At 37.9% G+C, this 23,127-nt stretch overlaps 1 protein-coding gene across 7 annotated transcripts in view; it reads left to right on the top strand.

The window, feature by feature from the left end:
- Positions 1–23,127, top strand: part of FANCD2 (FA complementation group D2) — a 46,131-nt gene that overhangs the window by 3,756 nt on the left and 19,248 nt on the right. For all 7 annotated transcript variants that reach the window (XR_012499838.1, XR_012499837.1, XR_012499836.1 and 4 more), the window contains exons 4-25: positions 351–418; positions 592–695; positions 1,133–1,193; positions 2,111–2,163; positions 3,890–3,968; positions 4,873–4,997; positions 6,115–6,202; positions 6,751–6,855; positions 7,359–7,459; positions 7,820–7,928; positions 8,161–8,196; positions 11,294–11,437; positions 12,940–13,074; positions 14,320–14,451; positions 15,601–15,711; positions 18,852–18,961; positions 19,999–20,059; positions 20,723–20,842; positions 21,287–21,360; positions 21,660–21,803; positions 22,332–22,432; positions 22,856–22,971. Coding sequence is in view for 4 of the 7 variants with exons in the window: in XM_045515312.2 (XP_045371268.2) it covers positions 351–418; positions 592–695; positions 1,133–1,193; positions 2,111–2,163; positions 3,890–3,968; positions 4,873–4,997; positions 6,115–6,202; positions 6,751–6,855; positions 7,359–7,459; positions 7,820–7,928; positions 8,161–8,196; positions 11,294–11,437; positions 12,940–13,074; positions 14,320–14,451; positions 15,601–15,711; positions 18,852–18,961; positions 19,999–20,059; positions 20,723–20,842; positions 21,287–21,360; positions 21,660–21,803; positions 22,332–22,432; positions 22,856–22,971 (2,177 nt within the window). In the remaining 3 variants the exon portion in view is untranslated. The remainder of the gene's footprint in view (positions 1–350; positions 419–591; positions 696–1,132; positions 1,194–2,110; positions 2,164–3,889; positions 3,969–4,872; positions 4,998–6,114; positions 6,203–6,750; positions 6,856–7,358; positions 7,460–7,819; positions 7,929–8,160; positions 8,197–11,293; positions 11,438–12,939; positions 13,075–14,319; positions 14,452–15,600; positions 15,712–18,851; positions 18,962–19,998; positions 20,060–20,722; positions 20,843–21,286; positions 21,361–21,659; positions 21,804–22,331; positions 22,433–22,855; positions 22,972–23,127) is intronic.

The raw sequence follows: 23,127 nt of genomic DNA, 5'->3' as shown, positions 1-23,127 counted from the left end.
TAGTATTACTTTATATTTTCAGAAGAAAACATAAATTAATACCCAGAAAGCAATTAGATCTGTGTCAGAATAATTTCAGAAGAAAATTTATAAAAGTATTAAGGCCCTGCTTTGGGGGCCTAGATTATTCCATCCAGTTAAGATTATGGTATGTTTTTTCAAGAGCACTTAGTAGCTGTTCTTTATAAAAGCTAAGTCTGTTTTCTGTGGATTTAGAAGATTTGGCTTTGAAATTAGGTTGGAAATATCTTTATTGGTTTCATCAGACAGGAACTTAGGTCCTTAGGAAAGTAAAACCAAGGTGGAAGAGGTTAAAGATTCTGGGACCAACTAGTCTTCTTTCCTCATAGCCGTGGATCAAATCGTTTTCCAAAAGAAGCTCTTTCAGACTCTGAGGAAACATCCTTCTTATCCCAAAGTATGTATTTTCTTCCTGATACTTTTGCTTTTGCCAGTAGTACTCTGGAATTGGGAACTTAAAGACCGTGACATAAAGTTGAATGAGCTAGAATGATTTTAGCAAACTCTCAGCAAATGTTAAACTAAAAATCTTATTCATAACTCTTTTTTTTTTTTTTTAATGTCACTAAGATAATAGAAGAATTTGTTAGTGGCCTGGAGTCTTACATTGAGGACCGAGACAGTTTCAGGAACTGCCTTCTGTCTTGTGAACGTGTGCAGGATGAGGAATCCAGGTGTGGAGATGGGGCATGGAGTCTTGCAGAAATTTAACCTGTTAGACTAACTGGATTGGGGGTTGGGGGTGAGGAAGAATGCAGTTTTTTGGAATTTCACTTTTGATTTATAGCTCTCTTTTTCTCAGAGTTTTAACCTAACCTTTATGTATTTATTTTTGTAATCTACCCTTTAAATTATTAAATTTATGGTTAGGAAACTAAGAACCAGGGTGCTTTCTAGAATGTGTCTCACCTGTGTTGATAGAATTTCATGTCTCTACTTCTCCCTGGCCTAAGAGCTGTCTTCTCATGTTCTGTGTTTCTTATCTAACAGGATGGTTTCCCTTTAAAAATTACATATTTAGCCAACTTTATGGAGAAGAGATAATAAAAATGTTAACACAAGGAAAACAAAAAACAAATCTCTCTCTTTTTTTTTTTTTTTTTTTTTACAGCATGGGTACATCTTACTGTAAGAGCCTCATTAAATTGCTTCTGGGAATCGACATACTGCAGGTGAGACTGTCACTTTTTTTGGTGAACATTTGCTGGATGTGATTTGTCGTGTATGCCTGAGTATAAGTGGCTGGTGTAGAAGCTAGAGCAGGGCTAATGGGAGTTTACCACAGCCCTGTTGCTGAAATGCGTCTAGCAGGGTGGTATCTGCTTTGGACTGAGTTGAGTGGCCCATACATCTCTGAGTCTCATTTGTTCCCTCAGCCTCTGGTTCCTGTTTTGTTGTAGAGCTTCATCCTGTGTGCCCTGAGTACCTCGTGTATCTCTGCCATATTCACATCTGCATCATCTCCCACTCAGCTTTTTATTTGCTAATTAATTAGATTTTGCCCTTTCCTGCTTTTCTCTCTCTTTTAATTTATCGAGTAGACAGTACATTGAGATGTTTTAAACATCTCAAATTATAAAAATGTATAAACAGTGAAAAGTCTCCCTCCCACCCCCTCCTCCATTTTTCCTCTTTTCTTTTCTCCCATTGTTAATCTTCCACGCTCTTATCTTTTCCTTTTCATTAGAAATCTTGAGTATAATTTAGTTAGCTTAAATTTAAGAACCCTCTTGTTCCTCTGAAGAAAAATCTTCCTTTCTTGCAAACTGTTTGATAACCTGTTAAAGTCTGCATTTCATAGGTTAACAGTTGTCATCTTACTTAACATTTTTTATTATCTAGTTATTTTAGTATTGCCTTGATAGTCATTTTGCAATTTTTCAGAAGGTAACTTATTGATAAGTCTTTGTATTTCTACAGCTTATATTCAAAGTATAGACAGCATTCATGTGGACATTCTTATTATGAGGATTTCAGTTACAGCAGGGTTTTTCCTCCAAGAACTCTTGTTGGAGAGAATTACAGCTAGTTACACATTTTGTTGTGTATTTTGAGACCATCTCCTAACTCCCTATGTCTTCTTTTTTAGCCTGCCATTATCAAAACCTTATTTGAAAAGTTGCCGGAATTTCTGTTTGAAAAGTAAGTGGAGTTACTCTGGAATGCTCAAAGCACCGTGGCCTACTTAAGTTTGCCTCTGAAAAGGTTACTCTGAAGCACCATTGATTTCTCTGAGGGTCGTATTTATCATGATGCCATATTCTTAAGTGACTGCTAAAGTTTTACTAGGGTGTCTTTCTTGGAAATTTCATCTGTTTATATGACTATGTATTCCTAGAAGGATACACAATAAACTGGTAATGGTTGTAATAGTGTCCAAGGACGGAAGCCAATTGGCTGGACTCAGATACTCTCTAAATACTATTCTTTACCTTTTCAATTTTATAGTGCATGTGTGCTACCATTTTTTTTTAATTTACTAAAATAACTGAAACAACTAAGTAGAAAAAAATGAACAGCCTAATAGAAAAATAGATAAAGGTCATGGATAGACAAGTCACAGAGAAGAAATAGAAGGGCATCAAGCTTTTTTGAAACGCTCGAGTTTATTAATAATCAAGGACAAAAGTTTCAAGCAATAAATACATTTTTTTCAAAGAGTCTCCTTTTTTGAGTGTAATAAACAGCCGGACTCGTACATAACTGGTGAACATGTAAATCAGCTCAGTCACTGAAGGGCAGGGGCCTACGTGTATCAAAACCTTAGATTTTTGCGTACACTTTAATGTTTAGTTGTGTCTCCTAATTTGTCCTAAGGTAAGAACTGTGAATGAAAATAGAAATGAATGAGATAGTTCTCTTTAAAATAACAAAAAATTGTAAACTGAGATATTCAACTGTAGATTGGTTAAATGAATTAGGTATATCCACACAATGGAACATCACATGGACATTCAAAATTATAAAGAGAACTATTTAGTACTGCACATTAATTTTTTTAAAAGTCAGATTATAAATCAGTATTTACAGTTCAGCCTAATATTTTGTTTGAAAAAAAAGATACATATGCACACATTTACATAGAAACATATATATGCATGTCAGTGGTGGACATCTCTGGATTAGAGGATTTAGGTCGTTTTTAATTTCTCCTTTTTAATGCATGTTTTTTCAGGGTCTTGTATGTAATAATGGTAAACTTGAAGATTTATCTCTAAAAATTCATGCTTTGCCTGAATGGCTTGTACTAGATGGTCTGTGTCCTGGCTAAGTCTTTTTTAGCTGTTAAATTTGACTTTAGTAAACAAAGCTGTCAGGAGGAGGAACACATAGGAGGCTGAAAAGAAGGCAGAGACTGTCCTTTGGAAGGAAATAATGCTAACTGAGCCAACTTTTCTTTATCCGTAAATAGTTTTCAGTACTTTCACAAACTTAATCTAATCTGACCTTTGGTGTTTCCATAGCAGTAAAAGGTACTTGTGTTTGTCAGTACTTATCACATTGATGTAATTAGTTTTTACCTTCTTAAGATAATTTATTTTACTCAATTTGTTAGTTTATTACCCTTATTTTTTTTGTTTATATATTTTAACCTTTCTTCCACACCTTTCTTCCCCTTCTTTAAACCCTCCCCAGATGTAGCCACTGTTAACAGTTTAGTAGGTCTTCTTCCAGACATCTTTCTCAACATATATAAGTAGAAGTCTCATTTTTTTTTTTGTATCACCTGTGTGTCTAGCACAGTGTGCAATGCATACTAAGTGTTCAGTACATGTTAATCAATGGCTGAAATGTTGTATGCACTTAGTGCTTGCTGCTGTGTAAGTCAGAAAGGCGAAGTCCCTGATTTCTCATCCTAACATTTCAGGGTGAACAGTGATGGAATCAACATGCCTCGACTCATCATCAATCAACTGAAATGGCTAGACAGAGTTGTGGACAGTAAGGTAGGCTTTGGAACTTTTTCTTTCTCTTGGATTTAGAGAGTGTGTTTCCCACACTTAGCAACCAAACTTTTGGAATTTGCAGGTTTTTTTCCTTTCTAAACCCCCAAAAATCATATTTTTCTATCCATTAGCTTTTTTAGCTTTCATAATTTGAGAGTCATGGGTATTTCACCCTTTAAATTTCTCGCCCCAAAAAGGAAATGTATCTAATTATGATGACCAGATGTGATTTTTGTTAAATAAATTAAATATTTGGAAGGAATTCATTAGTTTTTCAAAGTGCAGGGATTATTGTGTTTTATTTCTCACAAGCATTGAAATCCCAAGCCATCTTATTTCACTGCAAATGTGTTAATTTGATTACATATTGAGGAAACTTTTTTTGGCAATTATGTGGTTCGTTGTTACCCACCTTGGTAAAGTTGAATCTGTTTTGAGCCTAGTACTTGAGGCTCATTTCTTTTCAGAGTTCTTGCAATCATTCTACTGATTTTTGTTAGACATTCTAAGGCTAAATATTTATTTGGAAGGACATGAGTTTTAGAGGCCCATCTGGGCTGAAATTCTGGGTTTGCCACTTACGTATCCTTGAGCAACATATATCCCTACATTTTAAAAATGGGAATTGTCACACAAACTCCATAGAGTTGTGAAGATTAAATGAAATAAAGTATATAACAGAACTATCAGATAATATGCCATCTACCTTACCTTTTCTTTTTCTCTATATCATCTCGTGTGAAAATCTCTGGGTCATTTACCTCTGATTATAGGTTTTGAACTGGAATTTGTGTGTAATTGTCATATTGTACACAAAGTAAATCCAGCTGTACATCTCATGAGTAAGAAGTCTTTCTCTATTCTGGGTGCTGTGCTACAATTCTGATAGTTTCCCCCCCTGCAGGATCTCACCACCAAGATCATGCAGCTGATCAGTATAGCGCCATTGGACCTACAGCATGACTTCGTCACCAGCCTACCTGAGATCCTTGGGGATTCCCAGAATGCTGAAGTGGGGAAAGAACTCATGTGGGTAAACACCCTATTCCCATCTTGAGCAAGGCTCCACTCTGGGAGTCTTACCACTGCGTATGAGAAGAGTAGTAGCAGTGTGTTCCTTCTTACGTATAATAGAATGACACCTACCTTCCATGAGTAGGGAATGCGATTTAACTTGCTTTTCTCATAATGCATATATTTGAGTAGACCCATATGCTTCTTTTTAATGGCATATCTGTTGTGAATACAAAATCTGACTTAGGATTAGTTATATAAATTTGGTCTACAGAGACGTAAACATGATTCCTTTGTTTTGTTAGCATTCCTTCCACCCAAGGGGTCCTCAGTCATAACTGCACATCCAAGTCATTTGTGGAGCTTATTAAACACTGACATTCTCTCGTCCCTCAATGATTCATTCTGATGCACATTGCTGCATTAGATCCCTTGCTGAGACACATTACTGTCTAACACTACATGAAAAATACTAATTGATAGGGCAGTAATTAAGAAAGGGAGAACAGAATCCCTATATAACTTTGTTTCTGTTTTACTGCAAATGTCTATTTATCCTTGAAGTAGTTAAAGCATTCAATTTGTGATACTTCCTTTCCTATAATTGTCTGTAAAACTATCTCTAAAAATGTCCAGTGATTTCTCACCTTTATGCTTTTGGGCAGGATGCTGTTTCTGTATAGCACTGTACCACCCACTTTGCCTCCTTAATTCCAGCTCATCCTTTGGTATAACTTTCTCTTAGATCCATCCTTGTCCCTCTCTGCTCTGTGCCCCGGTAGCACCCTGAACATACCTCTGTCATGCTGATCGCATTCATTGTGATTGTTGTAGGTTTGCTTTTGCCTTTCCTCAGGAAGGTGTCATACCAAACTCAGCAGGGGGGTTACATACCAGACTGGGTGGTGGGGATGATGAGGCAGGGCTGCTTATTTTTACTGTATTTGTTGTTTGAATTTTTTGTAATGAGTGTGTATTTTCTAATTAGTTTTTAATGAAACATACTTTAAGTCGAGATTCAATGGAAACTAAATATATTCTCTCTTCTCATACTTTGAGTGATTTTTCCCAAGTCATTATCTGCCCAGCTCTGTTAAAAGTTGCACAACTTTTCTTTTTCCACTATTTATAGTGACCTTCTAACAGAGAATACTCTGCTCACTGTCCCGATCCTGGATGTTCTTTCCAGCCTCCAGCTTGACCCAAAGCTGCTGACTAAGGTAGGGAGGATTCTGCTATCCAGAAACAAAGCCGACTTTCTCACCTCCCAGAACCAGTGTCAGTCAGTCATTGCCTTGGACCAATGGTATATAATGAGAATTTCATTTTGAAACAATGCTGAATGACATTTGCTCTCTTTTTTCCTTTTTAATGCATTTCATGTGCCATACTATGATAGATTTGCTGCTCTGTTTTTAAGCAGTAAGTCTTTATGGAAATCTTCTATATTGCCTACATATTTACAAAACTGTTCCCCATAGAAATACCCAATTTTTTGTACATTCCTCTAGCTAGTGGAAAATTAGTGCTCCAAAATGTAAGATAATAACTCTTGCACACTAATCACCTGTTTTGAAGAACCTGTAGCATTAACAATTGAAAGCTTGTAATTTGGAAAAAGAAAAATGAAGTGTTTTTCTTCTGAAATTATAAATGAGAAAAAAGAGTGGGAGAAGTAATTTTTCTAATTTTACCTAACAAGTCAGTATTAGATTGAGGTATTGACATGAAAATATGTAAGGTTTTCAGGGATGCTTTTTATGTTTAGGTCCGCCAGTTGGTGATGAGTAAGCTGTCATCTGTCACATTGGACGATTTACCTGTGATAGTCAAGTTCATTCTTCATTCTATAACAATTGTGGATGCATTTGAGGTACCTCACTACTTCCCAACAAACACTGATAGGATACTGGATCCTGGAGAGAACAGAGAATAGCAGTGATGCCCTGGTGAAACTCGGCAATAAAAACAAGACTAACCTAGAGGAAGATACATCAGGATAGATTATTTAAATTAATAGTTCCAGCTCCTCTTCCCTGTCCCAAAACTGATAATGCTGATTCATCCAGATAGTATTCAGGGGAGAGAATGGCGCTATTAGCCAGATTTGTTGTTCTGTGTTAGCCACTACAGGTTATGTTTGCTCTTTTAGTGTAAGGCCTCGAGGAATTCTGGACTCTTAAAGGACATGATGTGCTCTGTTTGCAGTAGCTATCTTCATCAACTCCCTTTAAAAATGCCTTGTGTAGCAGTACAGTTAGTAATTCTTCTTCCTCAGTCTTTCAGGAGATTGTTACGGTTCTCCTGTTTAGAGAATGGATTGTGCCTGTCCTATATGAGTGAGCAGAACACATAGCTAATATTTATTTGCCTTAGGTAATTGCTGAGCTTCGGGAGGAGTTGGATCTGCAGCATTGTATTTTGCCTTCATTGTTTCAGGCTTCTCAAAGCAAGTTGAAAACTAAAGGCCAAACAAGGTATAAAGTCATGGACAGTTACTACCTTTTTTCTCACATAGACAAGGAAAGTTTTCTGACATTTATCCTGAAGCCAGGACAGAATATCTTAATACTTAGAACTATCAATAATGGTAGTAATACTACAATGATGTACTACTATACAGTTTTCAGATCATGTTTATACGTGTGTGTGCGCGTGCACATTCGTTCCTTTGGCTGTTCAGATCAATCCCAAACTGCAGTACCAGTTTATTACCCATTTCACACATGAAGCTGTGACTTGTTTTAAGGCACATGGCTAGTAAATAGGAGCCCAGATTTTATAGGTTCCTCTCTGGTAAGTGGAAGGATGATTTTCCCCCCCTCTCCTGCTTGTAGTTCTTCAGGAATTCAAGAAAACAGTGACAAGGACTGTGTTACTCTCCTCTTTGATGTGATAAAGTCAGCTGTTAGATATGAGAGAGTTATTCCAGAAGCCTGGATTAAGGTGAGTATGGTCTTTGAAAGTTTGAACATTAAGGAGGAAGTGGGTGGCAGTCATTAACAGATGTGTAAGTAGAGGTAGATTGAAATCAAAATCTTAAAAGTCAGTCAAGTAAAAATAATAGATAATGGTTGCCAGATGGGTAGAGTAGTTCTTATGTAAGAGCAGAGCATGCTGAATAAGGTGAAAGGTGTTCTTATATATTGTAATATTTCTGTGACCCTTGTTTTTCCAGGCAATTGAAAGCACTGCCTCCGCATCTGAACACAAGGTAATGTTCATGTACTATAAATCTTAAGTATTGCAGATGTAAAATTAGGGTTGTTGGCTGGTTCTCCTTCCTGCTTTCTTTCTCCGCTCCCTCCAGTCATCCCTTCTGTGCCCTTTGTATCTGCTCTAATAAACATTAGCTGCCTAAGGAAGATAATCTGAAGGGGTGACTTGCCAGATGGTCTTTATTCTGGCAATAAAATAAAATAAAACATCCATGAGGGGAAATCTTAACATTCCAAACAAGCATAGTGAATTGTGGTCAAAGAAGCCAAGTACCCTCCTTTGAGGAGGTGAATACTAGAGGCACCTGGGTCATGAGTCAGGTAGTCAGGTCCCTTTCCTATCTGGTTGTCCTTCCTCCCACCACATGGAATTGTCAAGATAATGGCATTTCATGCTTTATTTTACTTTGCTTGACCAGAGTGAATCAAACAGTTCATTTACCATCAAGGTGATGGTGTGGAGTCTGACTTAACTCTCAAAATACTTTCTTCAGTCAAGAAGCCAGATGATTGAGGTTTTTGTGTACTGATCAGTTCCCTTTAAGAATTTTATTTAATTGGAATCTGTTTTGTTTTGTGGGGTTTTGCTAGTTTGATTATTCAGTTGTTAGATGACTATTTTAAAAGATTTTGTGATACTGAATAAAACAATGAAGAACTTAGTAATTTTTTGTGGTCGTGAGGGCGGAGAATCAAAATACCCTAAGATAGCCATTTTTATTTCTGCATAACCCTTGGCCTCCTGCATAGCTATTTTTACAGATTTCTAATCATTGTATAATTTTGTATTGATTTTTTTCTTTTGACATTGTATCATAAACATTTTGCATGCTTCTGCATTGTCTTTATTGTCATTTTGAATAGCTGTGTTCTGTTTTGCTATAATGAATCTCAATTTTGGTGTCTAAATGAGTGGGGCCTTCAGTGAAGGGATGGCCCAAGTAATTTGTTGTTTTTGCTTTTATTAATTAGAATATCTAACCTTTATTAAAATATCTTTTTTCAATGTCTTTTTTTTGTTGAGTTGTAATTATGTGTAGCATATTAGTTTCAAGTGTGTAGTATAAGTTTATATTTGTATATATTGCAAAATGCAGTTAAGTATTGCAGTAAGTCTAGTTAATGTCTATCACTATACATTGTGATGAGAACTTTTTGGTTAGGAGGGAGGTAATTAGATTTATTTATTTACTTATTTATTTTTAATAGTGGTACTGGGGATTGAACCCAGGACCTTGTGCATGCTAAGCACACAGTCTGCCACTGAGCTATACCCTCTCCCGATGAGAACTTTTAAGACCTACTCTCTTAGCAACTTTCAGATGTGCAGTACAGTATATTATTAACTACATTCACCATGCTGTATGTTACATCCCCATAATTTATTTATTTTATAACTGGAAATCTGTACCTTTTGACCCCTTTTACCCATTTCACCCACACCCTGCCCCCACCTCTGGCAACCACTAATCTGTTCTCTGTATCTGTGAGCTCATTTTTGTTTGTTTTGTTTCTTGGATTCCACATATAATTGAGATCATATGATATTTGTCTTTGTGTGACCTGTTTCACTTTGCATAATGCCCTCAAGTTTCATCCATGGTACTGCAAAAAGCAAGATTTTGTTCTTTCCATGACTGAATAATAAATATTCTTGTGTGTGTGTATCATGTTTTCTTTATCCAGTCATCCATCAGTGGACAAGTTGGGTTGTTTCCATGTCTTGACTATTATAAATAATGTTCTATATGAAGGTGCAGATATTAGTGTTTTTCTTTTCTTCAGATGAAAAGGCAGAAATGGAATTGCTGGATCTTGTGTTCTGTTTTCAACCTTTTGAGGAATGTCCATCCTTTTTCCATAGTGATTGCAGCAGTTTACATTCCCACCAACAATGCCCAGGGGTTCCCTTTTCTCTACATCCTTGCCAACACTTGTTATTTTTTGTCTTTTTGATGATAGCCATTCTAACAGGTGTGCAATGATATGTCACTGTGGTTTTGATTTATATTTTCCTGATGATTAGTGATGTTGAACATGTTTTCATGTAGGTTGGCTATCTGTACGTCTTTTCTGGAAAAACATCTATTGAGATTCTCTGCCTGTTTTTTAATTAGATTATTTGTTTGTTTTGCTGTTGAGTTGTATGAGTTCCAGTTACTTCTTTTTTCTTTTTTATCCTTGACTTTTAACCCCCCCTCCTTTTTTAACATAGGTAATACAAGCTAACTGGGGAGAAGCCCCCCAAGTAATCTGAAAATGTGTTAAAGTTTCCATGTGATTTCCCATACTAATTGCAATGGAATAAAATATTAATCTCCAAAAAAAAAAAAAAGAATTTCTGTCCACTCTCTGTGCCACTCTTCAGTTGTAATCATTCTTTCAGATTTCTTCCTGTTCATATACAAGTTGTATGTGTGTGCAAGTACAGGCATGCTTACACATATGTGTACATGCACATTGTTTTTGCAAAAATAGAATTTTACTGTGATTATTGCAGCTTGCTTTTTAACTTCACAACATGTCATGAATGTCTTTGTCAAAAAATACAGCCTCCCTCATTTTTAATGGCTGTACAATATTCTGAAAGTAACCGTAATTTACATTGACAGACATTTACAATCCAACTTTTCACTAAGTAATTTTTCTATAATAATGAAAATATAATGAATATATATATGTTCATGAATAACTGAAAATTGTGCTCTACACTGGAATTTGACACAACATTGTAAAATGATTATAAATCAATAAGAAATGTTAAAAAAAAGAAAAAGAAAATATAGACAAATTGCTGTGTGATTTAATCTTTTCCTTAATAAATATGATAGTCAAAGTTATTTCTGTAATACCCCTTTTGCTTGTATTCCATTATTTTCTTAAAAGATAGCAGTGGTAATTAGTTATGGTACTTTATTTCTCTGAAAAGTATTTCTGGGTTTTATAAAAATGTAGGTACTCCCGTGGAAGTAAGTTGTGCAAAATGAGTGTTCTTTGTTTTAATGGGAAAAAGTTGAGAGCTGCTGTTTTGTTGTAGTCAATGTACTGATTTATTAAACTGTTTTCCTGTTGTTGCATATTTGTTGACAACAGACTTTTGACCTGGCAGTGCTTCTCATCATCTACAGCACCAACGCTCAGACAAAGAAGTACGTTGAGAGGGTGCTAAGAAGTAAGATTCGGTCAGGCTGCTTTCAGGAACAGCTGCTGCAGGGCACGTTCTGTGTTCATTACTTGGTAAGTGTCAGAGAATCAAGCATTAGTCTGAAGGTTAAAGAGAGTTCTTTTTAGCCTTTTCTACCCTGTGTGAGAATCATGACGACAGCACCTTTGCCAGGTGTTGATCTGTGACAGGGAGCTCTGTATACTTCAGAACATAGCAGGATTATTACTTACCTTGAGTGACACATTATGATTTAATAAAGCCAAACTAAGTGTGGTTTTCATCTCTAACAAAAAAGTCACAAAATTGGTTATGTTGAACTTACTAGATTCAAACCCCAAGTTCTTTCTTATACTAAATGTTGTCATTCAGGTCTTCTAGTTTCTTATGTAACTTGATTTTTAACCTAACATGGGAAGCTTTATAGCTCCCATATAAAATTTCATCTTATTTGTTTCTGCCCATTGTTCAAGCCTTTGAGACTTTTGAATCTTAATTTTATATTAATCATTTTCTCTAGCAATCTGTGATCTGCAGCTTTGACAAACTTGCCTTCTGTATCCTGTTTGAAGTAGTTTGTAAAAGCCCTGAGCATAACAGGATCAGAGGAATGCTGGTAGAGACATAATTATGCATCTGTTGAACTATCACTATGCAGCCATTTAGCACTGTGAGATGATCATTCCAGTTGAAATGTAAACCATTCAAATGGGAACTTTATAAGCTAAGAATGGTGTTTTCCACGTGAATATTCACGATACTAGCAGTGTATACCTTCTTAGAAAACTGGGTAAACCAGTGGTTTGGGACGTGGCTTAGGAACTAATGAGAATATGTAGTTGGGTCTTCAGATGTTCTATTTAGGAATGGATTTAAAGTTTGTATTGTTTTATTTTTCAGTTCTTTCTGTGTTTTTTTTTTGGCCATGATTTGTGTTTTGGACTATAATTTTGCATAGGGCAGAAACCATGTATAATTTTTTATTGCATTTTCCTCAGTAAAGCATTATACCCATTTCAGTGCTTAATTTAAGATTTTTAAAAATTGTGATATCAGTAAAGAAACTGGACTTAATAATTGGTTCTTTACTCTGGTTCCATTAATGTCCATCTATTGCCTCCTGGTAGGACATGATCAGTTCTCCTCTTGGTGTTCTTTAAAAGAAATCAATTTAATTAGCATTAAACTTTATAGACTGCTGTCAAATCACAGCCAAGGCAGAGCAGGCCCAGTGTATCCCCAGGGAGGCAGTATGATTAAGTGAGGAAATTGGGGTTTAGAAGATCTGGATTCTAGTTCCATATTGGGCAGATAGGAACAGATTACAAGCTATCAGGCATGTAATTAACTTCTTTGATCTTCAAGGTCAATTCTTACTCATATATTGAATCCCACTGATCCTGAGAGAAACTCAGAATGATGATTATTCTGAGTAAAACAAAGATTAAGTTTCCTCCAGGTAAAATGATAATTGGTGAGGACTCTGGCATCTTAAAAGGGTTAGCGGTAGCAACTCCAGGTGCTGTGATAACTCAGTTTCTCCCACAGATTCATTTCTGTCTCCTCTTCCCTCAAGGTTCTTAAGGATGTTTGTCCATCCATTTTGTCGCTGGCTCAGACTTTGTTGCACTCCTCACACCAGAGCATAATTTTGTTTGGCAGTCTCCTGTACAAATATGCATTTAAGTTTTTTGACACTTACTGCCAGCAGGTATGTTGAAATACTTATTTTGGAAAGGAGGAAACAGGGAAAAGGAAAGAAATGCAGTCCCAAGTGACTTACATGTGACCTGATGTTTATTTCTTGCTGGTTGGAAGGCATTGAAGGAAAAAGAATTCTGACCTGGGAGTTGGGAAAACTTCGTTCTAGTCCTAGTGTCAGTAAAACGAAGAGACTGGACTGGAGGGTCTAACTCTTGTGTTTTGAGCTGTAAAATTCTCCGTGTCTAAAATGAAGGTCCAGCTCCAGTCTACTTCAAATAATTGTTGGCTTAAAGGGCTGAGATTATGGTGCAGTTTTCACAGTACAGGAGAGGTTATGGTGCAGTTTTCACAGTACAGGAATGGCAGCTTTACCACTGAGCTGCCAAGAGTCAACTGCCAATCGATCCCAGAGTTGTCCTCTAGAAGAGAGTGGTGGAAAAGAAATGAAGGAGAAATACCTGAGAGAAACTCAGAATGATTCCTCATTCCCATGAATGTGAGACATCCAATTTAGTAGCACATATCCAGAGATGGAGGGCTGTACTTGCAGAAAGTAATTATGAAAACAAAGGGTCTTATTTTGTATTGGTTATAAATGCTCTCTCTTTATTAACAACATTAAAGCACATTTGAATGGAACTTTTAAAAATGAGGACAAAATTTTTCAAATTTAAAGCAGAGCAGTAGATTGCGCTGACATGAGATAGCTGCTGCACTGAGGACCACGTGACTCGGTGTGGAGCAGTGTGAATGAGAGGGAGAGTGACAGCTAAGACTTTTTGGGAACCATCTTAATGTCTTAGAGACACTGTTGTGACCCATGTTTGTTTGAAACATACAAATCTAACTTATAAAAACCTTTAAAATCTTTAGCTCCTTGAGTGCCACCTTTTCAGTAAATTCAGTAGATTAAGCACAATCACACCTTAATGGATAATATTTAACCAATATGAGAAAAAGAAGGAGAAAGACTACACCAAGGAGCAAAATCAAGAGGGCTTAGATAGTGCTCACTGGTAAATTATGGGAAATAAATCAAGACTGGATGGTAGTGTCGTTTTAAGTGGCGGCAGAATCCTAAGCCTCCTGAGACTAACGTTAATGGAAACTAGTTAATGGATTTAGACAATGGAATAGAGTAGGTTGGCATTTTAACCAAGTTGAGATTGGAATGGCTTCAGGCCAGAACTTCTTTTAGATGGCTGTACCATATTTTTGCTTCACACTGTCCTACTGACTCTTCTCCACTTAGGAAGTGATTGGTGCTCTGGTGACACATATCTGCAGTGGGAACGAAGCCGAGGTTGATATTGCGTTGGATGTCCTCCTAGAGTTGGTAGTTCTGAACCCATCTGCTATGAGACTGAATGCTGTCTTTGTGAAGGTATCTAGTCCTACCCTTGACATATGCTGAATTATTTTTCTTTCTTGCACATACCTGTGAGATACCTGATGTCTACTAGTTAGCAGCAGTTTATTTTGTACTCTAGAGATTGAGCACTATATAATTGGTAGGAGGGGGTGGGATGGAGGTGAGGTGATGGGGAAATAATGGAAAAAATAACTCATCTACCTGCGTGTTGGTTCACTCAGTGAATACTTCTTTATACCTAACTACGTGCCAGGCTGTATTCTAGGTGCTGTGGATATAAAAGTCAGTCTTTGCCTTTGATGATAGGAAGTGATACACATAAGTAAGTCACTGTAAATGCAACATGATGAATTCTCTAATGAAGCACTAGATACACCAGAGCAGGAATAATTAATTTGGCCTAGGAAACTGGACAAGTCTTCAAAGATGAGATAATATTTGAGTGGTTCCTGAAGGGTGGGAATGATCTAATAAGAAAAAGCAAGGAAAGTACATCTAGGTAGAGAACAGTTTGAACAGAAGCAGAGTGGCACCCACGTCCGTGGTGCACCTGAGGGAAGACTAGTAGATTAGCGTGGCTGGGGAGCAGGATGCGTGGTAAGAGGTGGTTGGAGGTGAGGCTGGGAAGACACAGGGCAGGGCCAGATTGTGAAGGATCTTAAATACCATGCTAAAGAGTTTCAGCTTTACATCATGGATGGTAGGGAGCTGTTACAGGTTTTAGTAGGGGTTTGACATAATCACACCTGGGCTTTGAAAGATAACTACGTTACCCCCGTATTAGGGATGAGAAAACTGTGGTTTTGCCCGAAGTCAAAATGTAAGTAGTTCCCTTGTGACTCCTCCTACATCTGTAGACAATTAATAAGTAATTGATGGAGTAGAAGCTGAGAAATAAGATCGGAGATACAACTTTTGGCAGAATACTGTTTTCACTAGGCAAAAGGGAAGTGTGGAAAAGAATATGGAGAGCTAGGAGGTAGGTTGGGATGACTAAGCAGAATGTTAGCCCTTTGGGCTCTGAGCCTAGTTTAGAAAACTCGAGGTTTCCTGGTTTCCTGGTTGTCTATATGTGTGCCTCTTATGAGGATTTTAGTTTCTTTATTTAAGGGGAAAAAAATGTTAGTTACTAACGTCATGATTGGCATTTTTTTCTGCCAGGGTATTCTAGATTATCTGGATAATATGTTGCCTCAGCAAATACGAAAACTCTTCTATACGCTCAGCATACTGGCATTTAGCAAACAGCATGAAGCCAACAATCACATCCAGGTAAGAGGCCGTGTCTTGAGAAAGAATCTTGTAAACTTCTTTAGTTGAAACTTGCTGAACGCAATTACTGCAGCCTGTGCAGTAGGAGAAATTTGAATATGTAGCTGTAGTCCTAGTATTTGTTTTTTCTTTTCTTTTTTTTCCAAGCAGGGACACTATTTTTTATTGTTTTTTTAATTGAAGCATAGTTGATGTGCAATATTATATAAGTTACAGGTGTAAACACAGTAATTCACGATTTTTAAAGGTTATACTCCGTTCATAACTTTCATGAAACATTGGCTGTATTCCCTGTGTTGTGCACTATATCCTTGTAGTTTATTTCATACCTGATAGTTTGTACCTCTTAATCCCATACCCCTGCTTTGCCTTATTTATTCTTTTCTTATGGCAAACACAAAGTGCCTGCTGTGTGTCAGGCTCTGAGATGGTAGGTATATTAGACGTTCTGTCCTCAAGGAGCTTAGTCTGTTACGGTGAAAATGGGTCTGTATTCAGCTAATTACGAAACTGAGGAGGAAAAGTCATTCAGGTTCTGTACTGCATGCTGTGGGGACGCAGACAATTCTCATGTTCCCTGAGGAACGTCTCCATCTAATGTGAGCTCCACTTGGGCCTACTCTCAGTTGTGGACATCACTGAAAAAGCCAGGCGAAGGGACTAAATTAGGTTAGGTTGGAATCATAACTCAGCTCTTTGGTATCTGTAGTGCCACCTTGTGGCAGTAATCCTTGCTGGACTGTGACTTTGAACAACCAGCACTTTTTTTTTTTAAACTAAAAAAAAAGGGGGTCTTGGTAAATACACACACATGGTACAAAATTCACAAGGTATGCAAAGGTAGTGAAAAATAAGTTCCCTGCCTCTCAGTCCTTTAGGCATCTGGTTCTCTGACGGCAATCACTGTTAACTAGCTTATAGCTTTCTGAGATGTTCTGAGTGTTAACAAATTTGAATTTGCCTATATACCTATATTCCACACCTTGCCCTTTTGTTCTACATCTTGCTTTTTTCATTTAGCAGCATATTTTGAAGATTTCTTACATTAAGATTTGTTACATCAGTAATAATAGAACTACATCCTTTTATTTTTTAGTTGTGGTAAAATATACGTAACATAAATTGTACTATTAACCGCTTTTAAATGTACAGCTCAGTGGGACTAAGTACATTTACAGTGTTGTGCACCATTGCCCCTATCCACTTCCAGAAGTTTTTCATCATCCCAAACAGAAATAATATACCCATTAAGCAGTAATTCCCCATTTCCCTTTATCTACACCTCGATAACCTCTAATCTACTTTCTGTCTGTGAATTTGCCTGTTCTAGGTACTTCATTTAGGTAGAGTCATACAACATTTGTCCCTCTGTGTCTGGCTTACTACAGTTAGCATGTGTTCACAGTTCATCTGTGTTGTAGGGTTTATCAGAGCTTTATTCCTTTTTATGGCTGAATAATGTTCTATTGTATGTCTAGACCAAAAGTCATCCGTTCATCCATTGATGGATACTGACTTTTTTTCCCACCTTTTGGCTTTTGTGAATAGTGCTGCTGTGAACATGGATGCACAAGGATCTGAGTCCCTATCTTCAGTTCTCTTGGGTATATACTTAGGAGTGGAATTGCTGGGTGACATGATGATTCTGTGTTTAACATTTTTGAGGAACCACCAAACTTTTCCACAGTGGCTGCACCATTTTACATTCCTATGAATAGAGGGCTCCAGTTTTTCCACATCTTTGCCAACACGTACTTTCCATGTTTTAAGTTTAACCATCCTACTGTGTGTACTCACTGGTTTCGATTTGCATTTCCCTGATGACTAATGATGTTGAACATCTCATGTGCTTATTGGTCCTTGTGTATCTTCTTCAGAAAAATGTCTATTCAAGACCTTTGCTCATTTTTTTAATGGAATTTTTTTGTTAATTTATAAGACTTTATATACTCTGGATATTAATCTCTTATCAGATACGTGATTTGCACATATTTTCTCTCATTCTGTGGATTGTCTTTTCATGCTTGGTAGTGTCCTTTGGTACAATTTTGATGAAGTCCAATTTATCTTTTTTTTTCTTTTGTTTCTGGTGCTTTGGATGTCGTACTTTAAAAAAATTACAAATTAAAAAAGCCATTGCCAAATCCAAAGTTATGAAAAATTTCCCGTATGTTTTCAGAGCTTTATAGTTTTAGCTCTTAAATTTAAGTCATTAATTGACATTGAGTTAATTTTTATATATGATGTTAGGTAAGGGTTCAACTTCATATTTGTGTGTGGGGGTATCCAGTTTTTTGCCAGCACCTTTGTTGGAATGACTGTCCTTTCTCCATTGAAGAGTCTTGGCACCTTTGTGGAAAATCAATTGACCATATATATGAGGGTTTATTTCTTGGCTCTATTCTGTTGGCCTAAATGTGTGTCCTTATGCTGGTAGCACAGTGTTATTTCAAAATTGGGAAGAGTGAGACCTCCAAATTTGTTCTTTTTCAAGATTGTTTTGACTGTTTGGGGTCTCTTGAAATTCCATATGAATTTTAGTATGGGCTTTTCTTTTTCTTCAAAAACTACTGTTAGAATTTTAATAAGGATTACACTGAATGTACATAATCACTTTGAGTGGTATGATCATCTTAACAATGTTAAGTCTTCTAGTTAATGAACATGGGATATCTTTCCATGTATTTAGGTCTTCTTTCTTTCCGCAGTGGTTTTGTAGTTTTTAATGTACATGTAGTAGATTTAATGTAGTTTTTGCCTCCATGTTAAACTTATCTCTAAGTACTATTTTCTATTTGATTATTTTAGCTGATTAGCCAACAACATTATAATAATTCACATGTGCATATCAAGCAAGTATCACAACAGTAACAATAATGGTTGTTATTACTGAATGTCTACCACATCCCAGTGTTCTTGGAATTTTTTGTAATTTGTCTCTGATATTTACAAAACCTTTCCCATTTTACAGTTTAAAAAAAAAAATGAGACTCACAGAGGTGACATGACTTACCAAAGACCACACAGTTAGTAAATGATAGAACTCTTACTGTTCTAGGTTTTTTGGCTCTAATATCCATAGGCTCTTTTGCTGTACCATTCCAGCATCTTCATCTTTTTCTATCATTGTTTCCTTGCAGGATGACCTTCATCTGGTGATACGAAAACAGCTCTCTAGCACCATATTCAAGTACAAACTCATTGGTATTATTGGCGCTGTCACCATGGCTGGCATCATGGCGACAGACAGGTATGCATGGAAATTGTGACTTCTGTGGCTTAAGGTCAGTTAATCTAGCTGTTGCCTTACAAAGTAAAGTGTTACGTTGTGTAGATATCATTATAACAGAAGATGCGTGGAAACCATAATAAGAGAAGTGGGCGTATGTTTGTTGCCACTTTTCCATGTTCCTTTTAATCTTGACTATGTATATACAACATATAGTTTTTACAGAATTATGGTTATAGTCAATACATTCTGTTGGTTTAAAACTAGACATTGCCAAGAAATAGTGTTCTAGAAGTGTCTCCAGAAAAGGGGAACCCTAATCCTCCTGGGATGCATTTTTCTGCATCTGCTCTAGTCTTAGACACTAGACAATACAGGTTTCTCCATTGCTGTGTTATTCCTGTCTGGAACATCATGTTTGATGCAAATTAAGTCTCTCTGAATTTTCCCCCCTTGTACTTTGATGCCACAATTATATCTAAAAGAAACATCAGATTTGGGGCTTGATAAATTGTTACCCTTGTGAAATGACATTGGAATTTAGTTCAGACTCTTTGGAAATAATTTGTCATGAATTCCTGGGATCTCAGAAAACATCTGTAGAATCAGCATTAGTAATCCGTACAGGCTGCATAGTACACTGGTTAAAAGTTCATTCTCTGGAGCCAGACTACTTGTCTGGGGTCAAATCCTGGCTCCATTATTTATTAGCTGAATGATCTTGGGTAAGTTACTTTACCTCTCAGTGCCTTTGTATTCTCAAATCTGTGAAATAAAGATATTAATAGTATTTACTTCACAGAGTTGTTGAGAGCATTGTATATTTAGAACAATGCCCAGTGCTTGCTCTTATGGTTATTACTTACTTAGCATTCCCTGAAAACATCTAAGATCGCCATTGTTTGCTCTAATCTGCATTCTGTATGGCCTAAATAAATACTCCTCCGTGCTCTTGTGCACTTTATCTCCACTCCCATCCCAGGGAAGGCAAGTTTCTTAAATTTATTGCAGTTGTTGCAAAATACTACAGAAGTGAAGGTAAAATAATCTGTTTTTAGAAGCAGATTTTTCAGTTTGACCCCAGGGAGAGGAGACCTGAGCGATGAACAGTGCACACAGGTGAGTTCTTGCTGTGTAGTTGGATATGTTTTTAAGTAACTGAGGAGTTGCTTCTGATCACTGTCACCTTATTAGGATGAGTGCTTCTTTTTTTTCAAAATACGTTTTCCTGAACTCATAGCTTTTGTAATTTGTACCACTGTTTTGGCCTTTAGAATCCACTAGCTTGGGTTTTATTTAGTTTTGTATCTGTCTTATCTCCCTGATTAATCTGTAAATTCCTAGAGAGTAGAAACAGTGGGCCGTGGTGGAGGACTAGCAGATTGACTGGAGCATAGGGCCAAGTAGGTGTATAATCGGGGAGTTGGAGATAGAGCTGGTTGGGAGATAGAAAACAGGGCTCTGAACGTGGATCAAAACATTTTGATTTAATTTTTTACACAGAGGTAGTCCTTAAGGGTTTCTGAACATAAATATGGCAAAATCCAAGCTTTGCTTTAGAAAAATTAACCTGGCTCGTGTGTCTGATGGCTTGGAAAAGAGATGAGATCAGAAAGAGACGGATTGGTCAGGAGACTTAGGAAAACCTCAGGTGAGGGGGGGTGATAAGAACTTTGCCAGTGCAGTTGGAAAGGGAAAACTTACTGCTGATTGGGGTGAATGGTATTCAGGAAGCATGGGCAGCCCGCGGGCTGAGCCGTCCTTTCTCTGTGGCTGCTCCAGGTGACCTCCTTGCTGCAGTTGGTTCATTCGTGCAGTAAGCAGTCTCCTCAGGCCTCTGCAGTTTATTATGATGAGTTTGCCAACCTAATCCAGGAAGAAAAGCTGGCTCCAAAAGCCCTGGTAAGGCCAAGTGTCTTTTCTTAAAGCAGTGAAGCATGAGGGCCCACACATTCTTCAAACCCCTCTCTCTGCTGTGCTGCAAAAAGCAAGAGATGGCCTTGTAAGCTCTCCCGCATTCTGACTGGGAAGGGCGTCCACCTCGCTCTGCCCCAGGCCTCTCTTCGGAGGCCTCCTTCCCCTAATGGCAACAGTGACGGTTAGGATGGTGGTGATGGAACGGTGCTGATGAAGTTGAAAGCCACCGTCTGTTGAATGCCAGGCACTGTCTTAAGCATTTTTCATGTGTTACATCTTTTCCACGTCAGGACAATGAAATATGTGTCCCTGTTATTTTCTTTTTAGAAATGAGGAAACGGGGGCTTAGAAAGGTTAACAGCTTGTTTAGGGCTCTGTAGCACGTGCACCTGGGCTACACAGCCTTGTTTGTTTTTTTGCTTCCGGAAGGAATGGGTTGGGCAGACCATCTTTCATGAGTTCCAGGATGCCTTTGTGGTGGACAGCTGTGTTGTTCCAGAAGGGTAAGTACTGCTCGCCCCCTGTCACGGTGGTGCTGGTGAAGAAGTTATGTCCGTAACTGGTCCGAACCTCAGGATGTCCTTGACCTCAGTCAAGTCTAAACCACTCCCACAGCTTCTTTCCTCCCAACCCCAACCCCGTGGCACCCCCAGCTCCAGAATTGCTAAAAGGTTCCCCATTTGTTATTTCTTCTCTTTCTCACTTCTCCTCATAATAGGGGACATTGGTTCGTTTTAGTGGTTTCTCCTGTAGACTTGCATACCCTTGAGTTGGGGCATCGGATCCTGGGTTCTCTCCACAGTGACTGCCCATTTCCCGTGAAAGCTCTCTACGGACTGGAAGACTACAGTAGTGATGGGATTGCCGTCAACCTCCTGCCACTCTTGTTCTCGCAGGACTTTGCAAAAGATGGGGGTAGCCCAACTTCGCAGGCATCAGACCAAAAGTCAGTACACTTTTTCTTCTCTAAAACCTCTGTTGGTGTTTAGAATGTTCACGGGGAATTCCACAGTTCTTGTACTCTGTGGGGAACTTGTTTGAAAAGGATTTCTCCGAAGACAGGTGGTATTTGGATGGGTTACCAAGAATGGGGCAGACTCTTTGTTTTTTCTCAGACCCTGGGATTGCGATTTGCATTGTCTCATGACAGCCAACAGATATTCTGTGAGGCTGTTTTTGTTTCTGTTCCTTTTTCCTTCCCATAAACGTGTCTGTCTACCTCTGCCACTCTCCTTCCCTCTTTCTGTCTTATTTCCGCTTTCTCCTAACACTTGGACGTTCACTCTACTCACCTGTCTTCCTTCAGTTCAGTTCATTATATATTTGCTGAGCATCCATTAAGTTCCTTGCCTTATGTTCTTAAAAGTCAACATTAATTTTGGGCAAAGCTCCTTAATTATAAGGTTGGACTACCTATAAACGTGGACTAATATGTCTTCAAACCGTGGTCTAGAAATGGATTTTTTCTTCCCAGGTTGGTTTCTCCATTGTGCCTGGCTCCCTATTTCCGGTTACTGAGACTGTGTGTGGAGAGACAACATGATGGAAACTTGGAGGAGATTGATGGTTTATTAGGTATCGGATGAAGTTATCAGATCCTTTCTTCTTGGTAATCTGTCTTTGGTAAACTTAGAGAAGGGGTAGGCCAGTACGTGGTGTGTGTGGGAAGGAGCTAACTTCACAGAGTGGTATAGCAGTAGTAATGGAATTCCAAAGACAAAACAGCACATACAGAGTCCCATCATGTTAGCAAATCAGTTGTTACTGTAGTTCCATGTTGCTTTCTGGTTCTTGCCCCTGTAATTGTTGCCAAGAGTTTTACATTATATTTGTTGACTGCTGCATTATATGGAAGTATTGTTGAGACTAATCAAAACTTGACCTTTGGATACTAGTTAAAGGGGAAAGTACATAGATAGGGAGCTAGCTCTAGGGACAGCATCCAGGTTCTGTTGACTTGAACTAAAAGTGGTTAGAAATTTATTTCCTCTTTTTCAGATTGTCCCATATTCCTCACTGACCTGGAGCCTGGAGAGAGACTGCAGTCCATGTCTATCAAAGAGCGTTCATTCATGTGTTCACTCATATTTCTTACTCTCAACTGGTTCCGAGAGGTGAGCAGAGTTACTTACTGTCTGTTGTTCCTCGTGAAAGGAAACTGTTTTCTTGGTTCTCACGAGGCTCCTTAAAAAGTCCCTACCGCCCACTCACCCCTGTGTTTTTCTCCAGCAGTTATATCCCACCCTTCCCTAGTTACGTGTACCTCCTGA

This window comes from Camelus bactrianus, chromosome 17 (assembly GCF_048773025.1).
Source record: "Camelus bactrianus isolate YW-2024 breed Bactrian camel chromosome 17, ASM4877302v1, whole genome shotgun sequence".
In the NCBI taxonomy this organism is placed as follows: domain Eukaryota; kingdom Metazoa; phylum Chordata; class Mammalia; order Artiodactyla; family Camelidae; genus Camelus; species Camelus bactrianus.
Note: the sequence above shows the minus strand (reverse complement) of the source record. Positions and strands in the feature narration are given on the sequence as shown.